This window comes from Nannobrachium achirus, assembly GCF_963921795.1.
Source record: "Nannobrachium achirus genome assembly, chromosome: 19".
NCBI classification, from domain to species: domain Eukaryota; kingdom Metazoa; phylum Chordata; class Actinopteri; order Myctophiformes; family Myctophidae; genus Nannobrachium; species Nannobrachium achirus.
In genome coordinates this window covers 44,786,565-44,802,414 of record NC_137826.1, presented here as the reverse complement: position 1 = coordinate 44,802,414, position 15,850 = coordinate 44,786,565, and the positions used below count along the sequence as shown (strand labels likewise).

The 15,850-nt window shown below is 43.5% G+C and overlaps 1 protein-coding gene across 2 annotated transcripts in view; it reads right to left on the bottom strand.

Annotated features, from left to right (window-relative positions):
• Positions 1–2,438: 2,438 nt before the first annotated feature.
• Positions 2,439–15,850, bottom strand: part of LOC308304476 (neuronal migration protein doublecortin-like) — a gene marked incomplete at both ends in the record, with an annotated part of 49,049 nt that continues 35,637 nt past the window's right edge. For both annotated transcript variants that reach the window (XM_080749078.1, XM_080749079.1), the window contains 3 exons: positions 2,439–2,495; positions 3,285–3,382; positions 10,189–10,284. In XM_080749078.1, coding sequence (XP_080605204.1) covers positions 2,439–2,495; positions 3,285–3,382; positions 10,189–10,284 — 251 coding nt within the window. The remainder of the gene's footprint in view (positions 2,496–3,284; positions 3,383–10,188; positions 10,285–15,850) is intronic.

Sequence of the window (15,850 nt, the reverse complement as noted above, 5' to 3'; positions counted from 1 at the left end):
GCTATTTTCGGCTAATGTTGCCCTTAGAATAGGGATGCTAGGGTTCAAGTGGTTAATGTAAAAAAAAAAACATCCCATCAAACAAAGATTTGGCGGATCCCCTTATAGTAGCTCTGAGGACCCCCTTAGGGGTCCCGGACCCCCTGTTGAAGACCCCTGTCCTACAGCACTGACTGAACCTTAGAAATAATATCATAATATACTTTTCCCCCATTTCTATATTCCATAAGTCCAATACATACTTTGGCTTTGACGCTTTTATCAATCTTCCAAAAAACATCAGTGCTAAATATAAAAAAAACTCTGCTACGGTCACCTCTATAAAATCACTTTTTAAAGGAGAGGATGAAGGAATATCCTATTAAATAAGCTCAAAGAAGAATTATTTTCGACCCATTCACCATTGTTTTGTTTTGTTTTCGCTTTTCATAAAACGGTCTAATCATTTCACTTTGGTTATTTGGATACCCATAAAAAAACGTCTCCCAATTCTGCTTTGTACATGCCCATGATTTCATTACCATTCATCACTACCATGCACTGCAATTCATGAGAAAAAGTAAAATAAAGATCTTATGGTATAGAGCACCGAAGTCCTGACGTCACCCTTTCATCCCTTGGATTCCTGGAAGTCATTTCTCTATGGAAAATAACATTGGGTCATCTTAGAATCGTCTCATATAAGAATCGTGGTCCAAAAACAAACAAACTGTCTCTTTGATATTTTCCGCTATGATACTGTATTATCGTTTATGATAGTCAGTCACTCATATTTGATACAGTCTGTTCCTGGCGAAAGTTTAACTAACTCGGCAGTTGAATCTTCATATTCATATGAGTTAAGCCGCCGGGATAATTTGTTTATTTTTGGAACACAGTTCTTATTTGACGCGGTATTAAACGAAAAAGAAAAAAAATTAAACCCAGGTAGTAGGATGTGTAAATGATGTCAGACTTCAGTGTTCTATACACATACAGTATACCATATATAGCCCATTATATATGTATAGGATCAAAATGAAGGACACGCCAACATAATTGTTGGATTAAGTCAACTGAAGCACAGTTCATTGGTTTTATGTCGTCAACGTGTCACGTTTGCGACAATTTTGAAGCGACAGTTTTGAAGGGACACTGTTTCATTCAGATCGGAGCATCGTATTAAGAAGGCATTGGCTTTAAGAATAACAACCTGGCCAATCAGGCTCTTTGACTAATTGAACGCCCCCTTTAAATTGAGTGTTATTGTTTTAGACGCCCGCCATCGATAAAAGGAATGCATTTTGAGCTGGGGTTCATTGCCGGGGATCATTACTGAACCCTACCATCCCAAACATTCTGCAAAAATAGCAGCCCACAGAAATTGTGAGCTGCTTTAGGTCGGCAATTTTCGGCAGACATTGAACGTTGAGCAAAAGTGGGAGTGGCCCTAGCATAGAGCCCTGGGAGACTCCGGTCAACGGAGTGCATAGGGTTTAAGTGGTAAGACATTTAGAGCAGTCTATACCATATAGATCTGTTGGGAACCGTTGGGCTTGAATCCGACGCGAGGAAAGCGACTTCCGTTTGTCTTTCATTTTGACCGTACCCTGTAATGATGAGCCGACGCCGGGCAGACAGACATCGTACGGACGGACATTCTTGAAGCACAGGTTATGAACATTATTAGACGGGGAGGATGTTTATGACAGCTATGCACAGTATTTACAAGCAGAGAACGAGAGAGAGACCGAACCGAGCGGCCGCTCCCTCTTAAAAAAACATCGCTGTTACACTTTCACACCTTTTTTAAAAACCTAGGATCAGTAGAGACAGGAGGACACAGAGAGAGGACGCTATGAAGAGAAGTGTTTAAAAAACAAACCCTTTCAGTCAAAAGTTTGACTGATATACACCCCTAGAGAAGTTCCATTTGCTGCTTGGAATTACGCTAGGCTCATTCGTTCGATAGCAAAATCTGTCATATCTGTACACAACGAGAGAACAGCTTATTTGTAGATCTGTCTGCTCCTCTTCAGCTTCCAAAAACACTCTCCGAGTGTTAGGCTCATTGCTCCGTATCGAGCATGTGCTTTTCTTGCAACATTGCTTTGTTTGCGTATGAACTTTACTGTATACAGTATACAGTATATGTTTGCTTGGCAAGAATCTTGTTTAATCGATTGGATAATTCTCAAGCAGCAAAGAGTCACATTATACAGTAGCCCTGTTGTTAGCCAAGGCCTCCACAACAAAAAGGACGAGAGAGAGAGAGATTGGTCCTCCTGGACACTAGGTGGCACTGTCAGTGAAGGTGGAAAGCAGCGGAGGCAACAACACACCTCGGTGTGCGTGTGCGTGTGTGTGTGGTTGTGTGTGTGTGTGTGTGTGTGTGTGTGTGTGTGTGTTTGAGTTGTCAGGCCAAAAACTGGAGGCAGGCTGCAGCCGCAGACAAGAGTCTACATGGATTCTCCCAGAGAGTCTTCATCATCCAGAGATAAGGGCAGGTAGAGTTCCTGCAGAGACAAAGAAAGGGGAGAAAAAACTTAACTCAAACCCATAATGGTAGAAAAGAAACAATGAACTGCTTTCTCCGTTCATGCTGAACAATGTATTTCCCATTCACACAAGCAACGGCAGAGTGACAAATCACATCCATTGTGAAGTGAGTGGTGCAGGCTGCTCGACAGCGCCGCCGGGTGGCTGCAGCTGGTGTTGCCATGCTCATCGGGACAGACATGGACATAAAGACAAACACACTCAGTCAAATGTTGGGAGAGGCAGGCATCGCACTCAAAAACCATGCAAGGCACCAATCCTTTTCCACAGCAAGTGCACTTTTTGCTTTGGCAGGAGAGGACAGGGCAGGAGGCGAACCTTGAAGTCACCTGGCCCACCCGTACAGGGGCTGCCCTGGGGGGCGACCGGGAGACAATGAGGATGACAGAGATGAATGGAATGGAGAGGTGAGGAGGGGAGGAAGAGGAAGGGGTGTGAGGGGTATTATAGGAGGGTGGGATATATGGGGGGGGGGTTGGGTTATAAGGTGGATGATGATAGGGCAGTGGTTCTCAAAGTGGATTCCAAGGACTCTGTGGGTTCCTTTATGGGGGTCTAAATTGACCCATACAAAGACTAACTCTGACAGTGTACAAATGGAACCAAATGAACCCGTCAGTGTTCATTTGGATCGATTTGTACACTGTCAGAGTTAAGGGGAGACCTTGAAATTTGAAAGTTTGAGAACCACTGTGATAGGGGGTTAGTGGGACCGGTATGGTACGGTACGGTACGGTAGGCAATACCTTCTGCTTGCGGTTGAGCCCGGGGCTGGACGGGGTGGAGGTTGGGGAATGCTTGGAAATCGGAGTGGACAGCTGGCTGCTGGAGCCCGTGCCATTGGCTGTTGTTGTTAAAAGGAACGGGGTGGTGGTGGTGAACAACAACAACAACGCAACGGAGGAGCAGAGCGTGTTGAGGGGAGGAAGAAGAGAGAGGAGGAGAAGAAAAGAAGGATGTGGGGAGCGAGGGGAGGGGAGGGGAGGCAGAGAGACAAACAGAGAGTAAGTAAGAGGTTAAAAAACACAGACGTAAGAAGAGGAGACTGAATGACCTCGCTGGCTGGCTGGCTGCGGGCCGGGAAAAATCCAGTCCCGACTCGAGACCCTTTAAAATCCAGAGCGCTCGCTTTTAAGCCTGAAAAGTGTAAGAGTGGACCCGAGAGGGTCCACCCCATTCTCAGGCTTTCAGAGTTAAAACGAGCACAGGGGCATCACATTTTTTAAGCAAACATTTGTAACTCAAATGTAGCTTTTGGGGGGTCCCTGGAACTAAATATTTTGAGATGGGGTTCCGTGGCCAAATACATATAATTTTGGGGGTCCTTCACATGAAGAAGTTTGAGTACCTACCTAAACCTAGGTTTTAAAAAAAAAAAACCTTAGAAGGATTTGAAATATTCAAAGACTTGCACAAATTTAGAGTTTTTCAAAAACAGCAGATCTACAAGTTCGCAGCGCAGCACTCGGTGCCGCGCTGTGAGCTTGTATATCTGCTATTTTTCAATAGTTAAAGCACAACATGTGAGTGAATCCTTGTACCCAGGGCCCAGAATTTGGTGCGACGCCCCTGAACGAGCACTCTGGATTTTAGGGTAGTCTCACTTGGATCGTAGTGCAGATGGGGGCTCTGTGTATGTATGTGTGTGTGTGTGTGCGTGTGCCTGTGTCTGGGCGTCTGACTAGACCTCTGTTAGTTTCTCCCCCACTCACTCACTCACTCTACTTAATTCCCTGGTCTGAACCGCCTGCCAGGTTGCCAGGGCATCCTGTGTGTGGCAACATTGTTGCCCGTGTACATCTAAAGAGCAGTGGCAGTGTGGTCTGGTCTGGTCTGGTCGCGTCTAAAAAGGCCCTAAAAAAAGACTTTCTTGTTTACAAAACCAACCCGAAAGAAAGAAAGAAAGAACACCGTAGAATTCCTCCAGATGGCCTGGGCTGTTATGTTTCTGCCAAGCGCAGGGAGGTGAACACAAAGGCAAGCTAAGAAAGGATATATATTTTACAATAAAAGCCTTCCTGTCAAGCAAACTCTTAATGCCACTAAAGAGGTGGTTCATCTCATCGCCAGCCAACTAGACTAGCCAGGCCCCGTCACGGAATGTTTAGAGAGGGTTTTATAAGCAGCGGTGGAAACAGTACTCAAATGTTATGTATTACTTCAGTAAATGTATCAATATTGAAATATAGAAATGCTCTGGTAGGGTGCCCTCACACCAAAGTACCTATGAGAGTGGAATCCGCGTTCCGTCAATGCATTTCAATGAGAGTGAAGCGGTTTCATGCCAGCAGAGGAGCAAAAAACGCTCCCTTATCATTGAAATGCATTGGCGGAACGCGGATTCCACTCTCATAGGTAGTTTGGTGTGAGGGCACCCTTACAAGTAAAAGTCCGGAATTCAAAGTGTACTTGGGCAATAGCACAAAAGTATTGGCAAGTGTACTTAAAGTACCAAAAGTAAAAGTACTCATTAGGCAGAATGTTCTATTTCAAGTTTTCAAATGCATAAAACACTTTTGAAAATAGCAGATCTACAAGCAATGCGACACATTGTGAGCTTGTAGATCTGCTATTTTCAAATGGCCAAAAATGTATAGGGCTGAAGTGTTTAATGCATATTTCAGAAATGATAATCCATATCTAACTAACTAGTAACTAAAGTTTTGAAATAATTGTAGTAGGAGTAGCAAAAGTATTGGAAATAAGAAATACTCAAGTAAAGTACAAATACCTCGAGATTGTACTTAAGTACAGTTACTTTACACCAGTGGCAGCAGAGGGACCCAGCACTTGCATGTTGTGGCGGCGACAAAAAAAGAAAAGGCTGTAATTTTATCATCTCCACCTCTCCCGACAGTCTTTCTTTTTGACCTTTTTCTTTTTCATGGTGTCATTTGAACCCCCCTCGCAGATGTGAGGTATTTTCTTTGGTTCCTTCGGGCTGCAAAGGGCGATAACGTTACAGTCTCTCTCTTTCTTTTTTTTTGGTCTGCGGTGACTAATCCATCACATTGGCACGTCGCTCCCAACCACATTAGTTACTGTTATTTGTTATTTCTGAAAGGTGATACCAAAAGCAAACTGCAAGGTTTGATCTCCCCGAACTGTTCGGTCGGTGGTTGTTGTGGTTCCCGGAAAGACGCTGTTAGAGATTAAGAGTAAATAAAAAGGCATCCATCATCATCATCCCCCATTTAACCTGTATTATGACAAGGAATGCATGAACTCATTGTTAAAAAAAACTACAGATATACAAGCTTGCAGCGTGGCACCGTATTTTCGTGGCAGGGTATTTTCATTGTGTTCAGCAGATTAGGTAGTCACTCTCAGTGGAGGAGTCAGGGGATTCCACTCTCAGATTTCTAGGTTTTAGGAGACTTGTTGTTTGTGCTCTTTGGCCACAAAGAGCACCCCAGCAGCACAGGGACTGGTCACTAATGTTCCAGCATGGTTGGAAGGTCTCCAGACACTTAATGGACCCCCCAGCCCCACCCACCACACATCCCCCCATAGTTTACCAAGCAGACTGGCACTCAAGCCATTGTTCTTTGAACATTATTATTGCTTGAGGCCATCCCAGGTCAGTGCAGATGTAAAAGGGCCTCTTCTTAAGGCACTGTTGTGTAAAATGGTATGTTGTCCTCCTCCTCTCCATCCCTAGGAGGAAAGGTGTGGAAAACAAGGTTGTTCCCTCTTTTCTGCAGTTCAGCAAGGATAGAATGTTCTGGTTACTACAGTAGTTGTCCGAGAGACACTGGAGTTTATTGTTGCAGAATAATCCTTTGGTAAACATTCAACGAGGATATATGTCTGGATATTATGAAGGGACTTTTTCCAGTGGCTATTCAAATATAGTGGCCAGAAGTGAGACCAGATGATAAGCAGAGAACAATAGGCTGGTAAAGCAAGGTTAGTTTACTCTAGATCGACTGGTGAAGATTTCGTTTCGTCCTCGGAAATTCTTTTCTGCAAAAAAATGCAATAACAGTTTGGAACTGTCTCTCTGTTTCTTTCTCTTTCATTTTCATGAATGCATCCTCAATGCTTTCAAGTAACCCAGCACAGAAGAACCAAGGCCAATCCGTTCCACATCACAGAAATTACACCTTACAAGTGGATATACAGTACAGTAGGCTACACTTATTGTGACCGTAGGTCGCAGTTAAGAAGTGATCCAAACCGGCACATCTTGTCCACGTATCTCTGTCTGTCTGTCTGTACATCACGCCTGATACTGTGGTTCCCCTGACACATCACAAACAACAAAAAAGACGCAAATTCTGGATCTTTGTTTTCAGTCATTTGCTATGGTAATGATAGATACCTTTATTATCCCGAGGGGGAAAATCAGTCGCCCAGAAAATAGGAAAAGAGTAAAAATACTGGATTTGTGTAAGAGAAATATAGACTATATTTTTTTAATCGTATCGTGAACCTAGTATCATGAATCGAGTATTGAGTGAATCGTTACATGCCTACGTTAGCCATGATCTCACACTAACCAGGCTCTTGGCTGTCCATCTGGTGCCCTAAAAGCCCCCCCCCCCCCCCCCCCCAGAACTGAATTATTAAGGATCCCTGGAAGGAGACACTGGGTCAGCATAAGTCCTGAGAGGACAAAATGACCGTCACGCTAATCATGTGGAGTGGTGGAGTGACAGATGTCATGGACTGACTGAGGGCACAGGAGGACACAGGAACACTTAGTGACCAAACACCTGGTCATTATGAAACACAATGCACGGACACCTTTCAGGCTAAGCAAAGTTAACCCTAAACCTGATCCACAGACTGCATCCAAATCATCATGTCTCTGCACAAAACACAGATAATGTATGGAATGGTAATTGAAAAAATAAATACAATTAAAAGACATCTAAAAATCTGAAATCAGACTTTGTCCCTTGCTTCAAGACTTATTATCTGATGGTTATCTGAACTTAATACCGGTATATACATATTGAGAAAATTCGACATGTCGATACTCGATATGACTTTTATGATAATTTATTATGGCAGCCATAGATCCTTTCTCAAATGTCATGCTAAACCTACTTGGTAAGTAGTCGTATCATGCCATCCATATTTCACATACACTTTATTATCTAGCAGTGTAACTCATTGTAATGACTATCACTGTTTTGAAATTATACACTGTTTTTAATGTTTTATTTCTTTGTGTCTGTCCTTTGAAAGATGTATAACACAAAGTTAATCCTAAACAATATACTGTAGTGTAGCCTATGTTCTTTCGGTGTCTCCCTTCATCTTTACCCATAAAGCCTCCTACATATACTGAGACAGTGCAGTTGTTAACAGTGGCAGTATTTACAGTCCTATAACTGCAGGAACCTACATTACCTTTTGTTTCATTTAGCCTCAGCCACTAAACGAAATCATCTGGAGATTAATGACATTTCTGTGTTCTTAATCTCCTCACTGCTGTCAAATGAACAAAGGCAGGATTTTGTGTGTCCTCAATCTGCTGTGTTAGTAAGTAGCAGGACCTCAATCTGCTGTGTTAGTAAGTAGCAGGACCTCAATCTGCTGTGTTACTAAGTAGCAGGACCTTTTGGAAAGTGTTGCTGGGATTAGGGTGCTGTTGTCCATGCCACCCAGTAAAATGTATGTCTCCCTCACCACAAGACAGGAGATACACCATGGATTTAGGCAGAAATAAAATCTCATGACAGAAATTATTTGTATGGCCTCCCAAAACCATATTTGAACAGGGGACCCCCTCACCCTGACAAGCACTTGGAATTACATTTAGTTTGACTCAGTTCCACAGATAAACATTGTGAAAATAGCCGCATGATGCCTTGTTGTTCGGCTATTTTCACAATCTTTGCATATTTACATTAAAGGACAACTTTGGTTGTTTACAACAAGGGTTCAAATTTTAGATTGTAATTAGAGAAATAGTAGCAAAAAAAGTGAGTGTTAAAATGTTTTCATTTGCTTCGTTCTACCGTGCTAAAATGTGGGGCATGCATACGCATGGGGGAATGCGTACAAGTGGCTAAATATGTATTTTTAGACACAATGAGCCAGCAGTTTCTTTATTGCTATTTACAGTAACACTTCTAGCCCCCATATGTCACATCCAACCATGAAAGGTTTCGTTGTATCTTGGGAATGGGCTTATTCCGTGTAAAATGACATATTTAGCCACTTGTACGCATGCCCCCAACCACTGAAATAAGAATCTCTAAAACAATAGAAACAATAGAAAGAGATAATTTTAACACTCATCTTTTATATCATTTAATTACAATCTAAAATATGAACCCTTGTTGTAAAAAACTAAAGTTGTTCTTTAAGCTAATCATCTGGGGACTCCCCAAAATAATATGGGTCTCAACCCCAGGTTGAGAACCCCTGACCTAGAAGACAGTCCTTCAGTTATTTGATTGTGGCAGTTCTTTGTTTTACAAAGTTGTTTGTAATATTCCTTGTGACCTCTGACGTGACAAATAGAGTTCATTGAGGCAGTAACAATGAGTGAAACCAGTAGGACCTTTAATTTACCTATGCCTTTTTAAAGTCTTCAAATTCTTTTGTATTCCTTCTATTGTTTATTTCCTTTGAATGCCTTTTTATGTATAAATGCCCCTTTTTTTAAGCCTTATGTAAAGAACTTTGAATTGCTTTCGTGCCATTCATATAATTCATGCCTTGCCTTGCCTTTTTAGCTTAGAGCAACACACAGGATTTGTCAACCTTTGTACTGAAGCTGGTTTGTCTTCACAGGGACCAAAGAGCCATCCATGGTGCTTTAGTATTGGAACGTGAGACATTTAAGCCCGTTCTATAAAGGATAAATCAGCGATGTAGATCAGCGTCAAAGACAGCCGATCTACAAACAATGCGCTGCAGCCGGGCTTTATGAGCTGTATTAGAGTTCTCAAATTCTGCCCGAACCCGACCTGACATTTAGGGTAGGGTAGGGCCTAAAATGTATGCTAATTAATCGGGCCAGGTAGGGCCTCGGGATCAGTGAAAAATATATATATATTGTTTTATTATTTTATTACTTTTACTCTGTGATAGAACCCGACCATACCCAAACCCGACCCGACATTTTGGGTAGCGTAGGGCCTAAAATGTATGCTAACTAGTTGGGCCGGGTAGGGCCTCGGGCCGACCAAGTTAGGGTCCAGTTAGGCCCGGGCCTTAATTTTCAGGCCCGTTGAGAACTCTAAGCTGTATTATCTGTGTGTGACTGTGTATGGCGAAGGTATACATTTGGCACGATCTTGCCCCTGCGTGTGTGTCCCACTTCCCTCTCAGTTAGCCCTGTTCTGGCCTGTGTGCCACTGTCTTTGCCCTAGTCTTGCTTAGCGCCTCTCGATTCAACGCTGATCAGTGTCAATCAGTGGTTGCCTGTATGGTGTGTATACGTGTGCGTTTACGTGCATGAATGGGCACGTTCATGCACGAACGAGTGCATTGATTTAAGGGTCACTGTTATGGTTAGGCTGAAAATATAGCCACCCCCTCCTAGTCTACAACCTCATTGTGTTTTCTACATTTTTGAGGGATTCTACCGTTCATCGCGAGCGTGTTCCAGATAAAATGAAACATCACAGAGACTACTGTACGTGTGTGAATGAATGTGTACTGTAAATGAGATGGCAGTTGACTCACTTGATTCAGCAGGAGATTTGCTGCGTCTGATCGGACCAGGACTCTTTAACCCCTTCTGACCCGGAACCTTAACGGGTGTCTTCATCACCCTGCACTCTGTGGACACACACACATACAGATAGACAGACAGACAGAGCATGAGTATTATCCACAAGTTTCCAACGTGGTGCAACGCGTGCATCGCGCAGAAGGTGTGCGTCAGTTCCGGCGTCGCAGCCGTGTGTGATCTACAAGCTCAGAACGGTTGCATCTGCGATGCGGCGTGAGCTTGTATGTCAGCTGTTCTCCGGATGTGTCCCACAAATAATGCTACAGTAAATTCTCGCGGAAACGGGTGGATACAGAACATCATGAAAGGTGACAGGGTTGGGGCTCGAGTGGCACGGTGGAAAATTCCCTGCCCACCACCAGGGAGGGAAGCCGTCCTCCCGGGGGGGCTCCTCACTGGCAGTCAGTAGGACACAACAGCAGTGACAACACACAGAAATGTGTGTGAGGAGGAATCAATTGGCATAATAACTCAATTGGGGAGAAAAAGGGGGTTCAAATAATCTAAATTAAAAAAAGAAAGGTGACAGGGGCATAGAATATCGTCGTTGTCGGATGGAAACCTTGTATGTCCAAAACTCTTCATTTTGCATTTATCATTTTAAAAATGATTTAAAATAGTGGAAACAGCAGATCTGCAAGCACACAACGCCTCGCACCGCGAGGCGTTGTGTGCTTGTAGATCTGCTGTTTTCACTACCTTTGAGCGACGGCCTTGTATGATGAAGAAGGGCTTTACTTTGCAAAAAAACATAAACTTGGAGATGTACTTCAACGAGGTTTCTGCCCGACAGTGATGATACTATTGTCCCTCTCTTTCTTGAAAGAGACAACGGTTTATTTAACACTTAATGATGGGAATTATTAATGTCTACATGACACACAGATGTGTCCACAACAATAGATTATCATTGTTGCGCCATTGTTATAGTATCTGAATGTGCACAACAAAAGCGCTGGCTTCCAAACAAAGGAAAGATGGACAAAAAGAAAACATTGAAGGTGTTATGACTTTGTTCAAGTGGAGAGCACTGGTGCACATCATCCCAGTCTCCAGAGTGCATAAGGGGAGGAGCTGGTCAAGGCAAGAAAGTAGGCTATCCAACAGTATGGAGTGGAAAATACATAAAAGAAATGACTGCACGCCAATTTATGGAAATGTACACAATGTACTGACTTACTTCAATGCTTCAAGCGGTGATGTAAGTTGATCCATCGTGTAATATTTTGAACAATGGAGTGTGCGGTCACTGCGGTGTGCTGTGCATATCATATTAGAGCGCATTGTAGTGTGTATTATATTATTTACATAATATTAAAATGTTTACCGTTATTATGTTCTACTACAGTATGGGTATTCACAAGAGATTGGTGCAAAATGCTTTCATATTCTATTCTTTACTGTGCTTTGATTCCTTGAGAGCACAGAGAGAGAGAGAGAGAGAGAGAGAGAGAGATCGGGGGGGAATCAGACAGAAAGACATGATAAAAGCAGACAGTACTCAGACAGTCTGACATGCTGTCCAGGGACCTCAGACGTGATGTGTCGTCTTGTGTTGTGTTGTGTTGTGTTGTGTTGTGTTGTGTTGTGTGTAACATTCGCGTGAGCGTGTCAGTGTGTCATTCAATGTTCATATGAGTTAAAAAAGGACCCCGACTGATACAAGCTCAAAAGCTTTTTTGAGGTGTCGATCCTTTTAGTTGACCTTGTACCAGTGAACTGTACGGTCATGAAACTTTACCTATGCAAACTTCTAATACATTCTTCAATCAGCACGCAGTGACAGGACCTTTGTGTACATCGTGTACAGCACTAGTTCTCAAACGGCTAAGGACCCCCATCTGAAAAACAATTCTGCTAACGACCCCCAAAAATGTATATATATTTGGCCGCAGAGCGCGGATCTCCATTTGTTTTTTATTGTGCCAGGGACCCCGCAGAAGAGAAGATTTGTATAAAAAAGAAAAGAACAATTACTCACTTTCAAGATTTTTCTAAAATAGCAGACGTTCTGGCTCGCAATTGTCGCACAAAAGTAGTGAAAATAGCAGATCTACAAGCACATCGCAAGGCGTTGTGTGCTTGTAGATCAGCTATTTTCACTATTTTAAATAGTGAAAAAATAAAAACAATGAAAGGATGGCTTTGGACATACAGGGTTTCCACACGACAACGACGATATCTGCAATCTTTTAAAACATGGATAACGCGGTTAAAGTAATTGTAATGCTGTATTAACTACTCTTTCTGGGGACCCCCTGGAACCCCCCCCCCCCCCACCCCCCAAGGACCACCTGAGAGTGTACATTGTGTACAGTACAGTAGAGATGCATGCAGTGCATTCTGGGTTCACTGTATATTAATCAGAACAGACAGATTCCAGACATCTCTACTCCTCCCCTCCATTTGCTCTCCCCTTCTCTCTCTCTCTCTCTCTCTCTCTCTCTCTATTTCTTCTCTTGCTCTCCCTGCCTGTCCTCCCTTCTTCCCCAACACGCCCCCCCCCCCTCCATCTTTTTGTCTTTTCCTCTGGAAACGATCATTAAAACGCTCTCTACCCTCGTTCTCTGGAGTCTCTCCTCTCCTCTCCTCTCCTCTCCTCTCCTCTCCTCTCCTCTCCTCTCCTCTCCTCTCCTCCTCCGTTGATGCTAATTATATTCTCTGTCCTCCCTCCATCTCGTGGGATCCATCGTGCTCGTTGTGTCTTTCTTCTCTCTCCCTGTCTCTCTCTCCCCCCCGTCTCTCTCTCTCTCTCCCTCTCCTGTTCGTAACCTTCACACGGTGCCGGTCGCCCATCAGACATCAGGGTTGTGTTGCCCTGCAGTGTTGCTGTGTAGAGCTGGTGGTCACCAGCCACTCTGCTGAACCCCAGAGTGACACACACACACACACACACACACACACACACACACACACACACACACACACACACACACACACACACACACACACACACACACACACACACACACACACACACACACACACACACACACACACACACACACACACACACACACACACACACACACACACACACACACACACACACCGCCGCCTGGAGTCCATCTGCATTTTTATCCATCCACATCGCTGAGTAAATGAGATCAGACGTTGCTCTTCTTTGCCTCAATGGAAACACACACGCAAGCACACATGTGCACACACACACTCACTCACACACACACACACACACACACACACACAGTGCTCACGCACACGAAGACACAGCCATTTTATGTGAGAACAATAGAGGGTTTGCACGTGACATCATCATTCCCGGAGGTTATGCGGGAACGCTTACTGAGTGGCAAAAAAAAAAAACTACTTTCTGGCCTTGACAGCCCATACATCCAAACAGAAAAGTCCTATCTGATTGCATTAAACAACGTTAAATGACGTTAAACTCACTTTGACACTCGATTTGCCATTCACTTGCATTGCATTCACGAATAGTGATTTTTAGTATTCGAATTATTCGACCTCAAAGTATTCGAATATTCGACAGGACTGGCCAAACTGTCAAATATGAAGTAAGCAAGAGGTGTGAAAATAGCCGATCTACATGCTATTTTCACAATATTTATCTGCGGAACCGAGTCACATTAAATGTAATACCTACATTCCAAGTGCTTGTCAGGGTGGGGGTCCCCAGTTCAAATATGTTTATTTTGAGGGTCACAGCCTATTTTTTTTTTCTTCTTTTTTTAAGAGAAAACAATAAAAAATAAAATTCGACTTTGGTGAACAACATCGAATAGTGACTTTGATATTCGAATATTCTAATATTTGGTGAATGCCCTAATACCCTCTATATCTATAGAACCATCTGTCTGTCTGTCTGTCTGTGGGCGGCGGTGGAGGAGAGCGTGGGTATCTGAGTGTTGCCGGTTGGACCCCTGGGTCAGTGTCAGAGTGTCCTTGAGCAGATCACCTGAGCCCTACAGCTGCTGCTCCCTGGTGACCAGGCTGCTGCGTGGCATGGCTTCCTCCTCCTCCTCCATAGGGTGTGAATGTGATGCAGGCTGGCAGCCTCGCCCACAGAGCTTTGAATGAAGGCACCTTTTAAGATCTGGAGAACATCGCTGTCACTTTAGATTCTAACCACTTATTAACCATTATTTTATACTTTGGATATTCAAAAATAGCAGATCTACAAGCTCACAGTGCAGCTATTTTTGAAAAATCCTGAAAATGTGTGCAAATCTTTGAATATATATATTATATTTTTTTTAAGTGAACATTTTTATCTCAAATCTTTGCTTCTGGGGGGAAAGTATTTGGGGATGGAGGTCCGCAGCCAAAATATATATAATTCCGGGGGTCCTTGATTTTAAAAAGTTTGAGAACCACTGATATAGAAACATGGGTTTTTCAGAAAACAGTTTAGAAGACATTTATAGAATCTGGGATGAATTCTAATGCCATTTATTTTTCCTGACATTCCGTTCAAACCATAATTAACCAGAACTACAGGACTGTTATCTGACATCTCGTTATCATCCAATATTCTTCATCAAGGTTTTTCTTTTCAGCATGGGAGGCCATATAACGGAACGGAATGGAGTGCCTAAATAGATTCGGTATTTGCAGTGCCATATCCCTGCGCTGCTGTCCATTGAATTACACTGCAGGACTATTCAATTGGACATGAACAGGAGTGACCTGTGTTATATTGGAAGGTAAAATAATAATCTAATGTGTGTGCATGGGAGGGAAAGACAAGCCCCACACAGAGCCAGCTCATGGTGTAATAACTGCAGTGACAGCTCTATATACTCTTATACAATCTCATGCAATGCCAGTCGGGTTTGACATTGACCTCAGCTGATCTTGTCTATTACGGGACCCCACCGTGAACTAATTTAGCATCAGTGCCTTCTGGCAGCGAGGCTACGGTGGGACCCGACACACAAAAAAAAGGCAGAGTTTGATCATTATGACACCATGTGGCATCTCTTCTTGTCCTGCTGCCAAGACCCAGAATTCAAGATGTGTGTGGAGACAGGAGAAGAGGTATAAATCAGTATATATACCGGTATATAGTCACCGCATGGCAAATCAGTGAGCTATGAAGGCCATTCTTATTCATGAGATGCTGGAGGTGCAACGCGGAGCGGCGCAGAGCAGTGGGGGGATGCAAGGCGAGAGGAAGCTCAGTAAAAAAATAAAAAAATACGTTTCTTGGAGTGTAGGAGTGTAGCATTACAGAGGTGCTTTTTTTTCTCCAGGTGTAGCCATTGTGTAAGACAGACCTAGTTCTTTATATGGGCTGCATTGCTGACCTACTACTGTCATCATCTTGTGTTGTTCCCTTTGATGAGAGGATAGGTTTAGAAAGGGGAGGGAGGGGGAAATCGATTGTTGGCCCTGTTTTTCAGCTGTTGTTGAAACCACAGGAGGCCGTGGTAACACCATCAACAGATATGTTTCTAACAGGGTTTTGGTGTTTAGCCATAGCGTCCCTTCATGGTCGGGGGTGAACATTCACCCAACATTTAGCTAAAAGGTCTCAGCGCGTCGCAACTGAAGTAGAGGGCAAGGGAAAAGGAGCAGGCCTAGTAGGGAGCCCTGGGGGACCCCGGTAAATTAGTCTAGCCAGGAAACTATTCC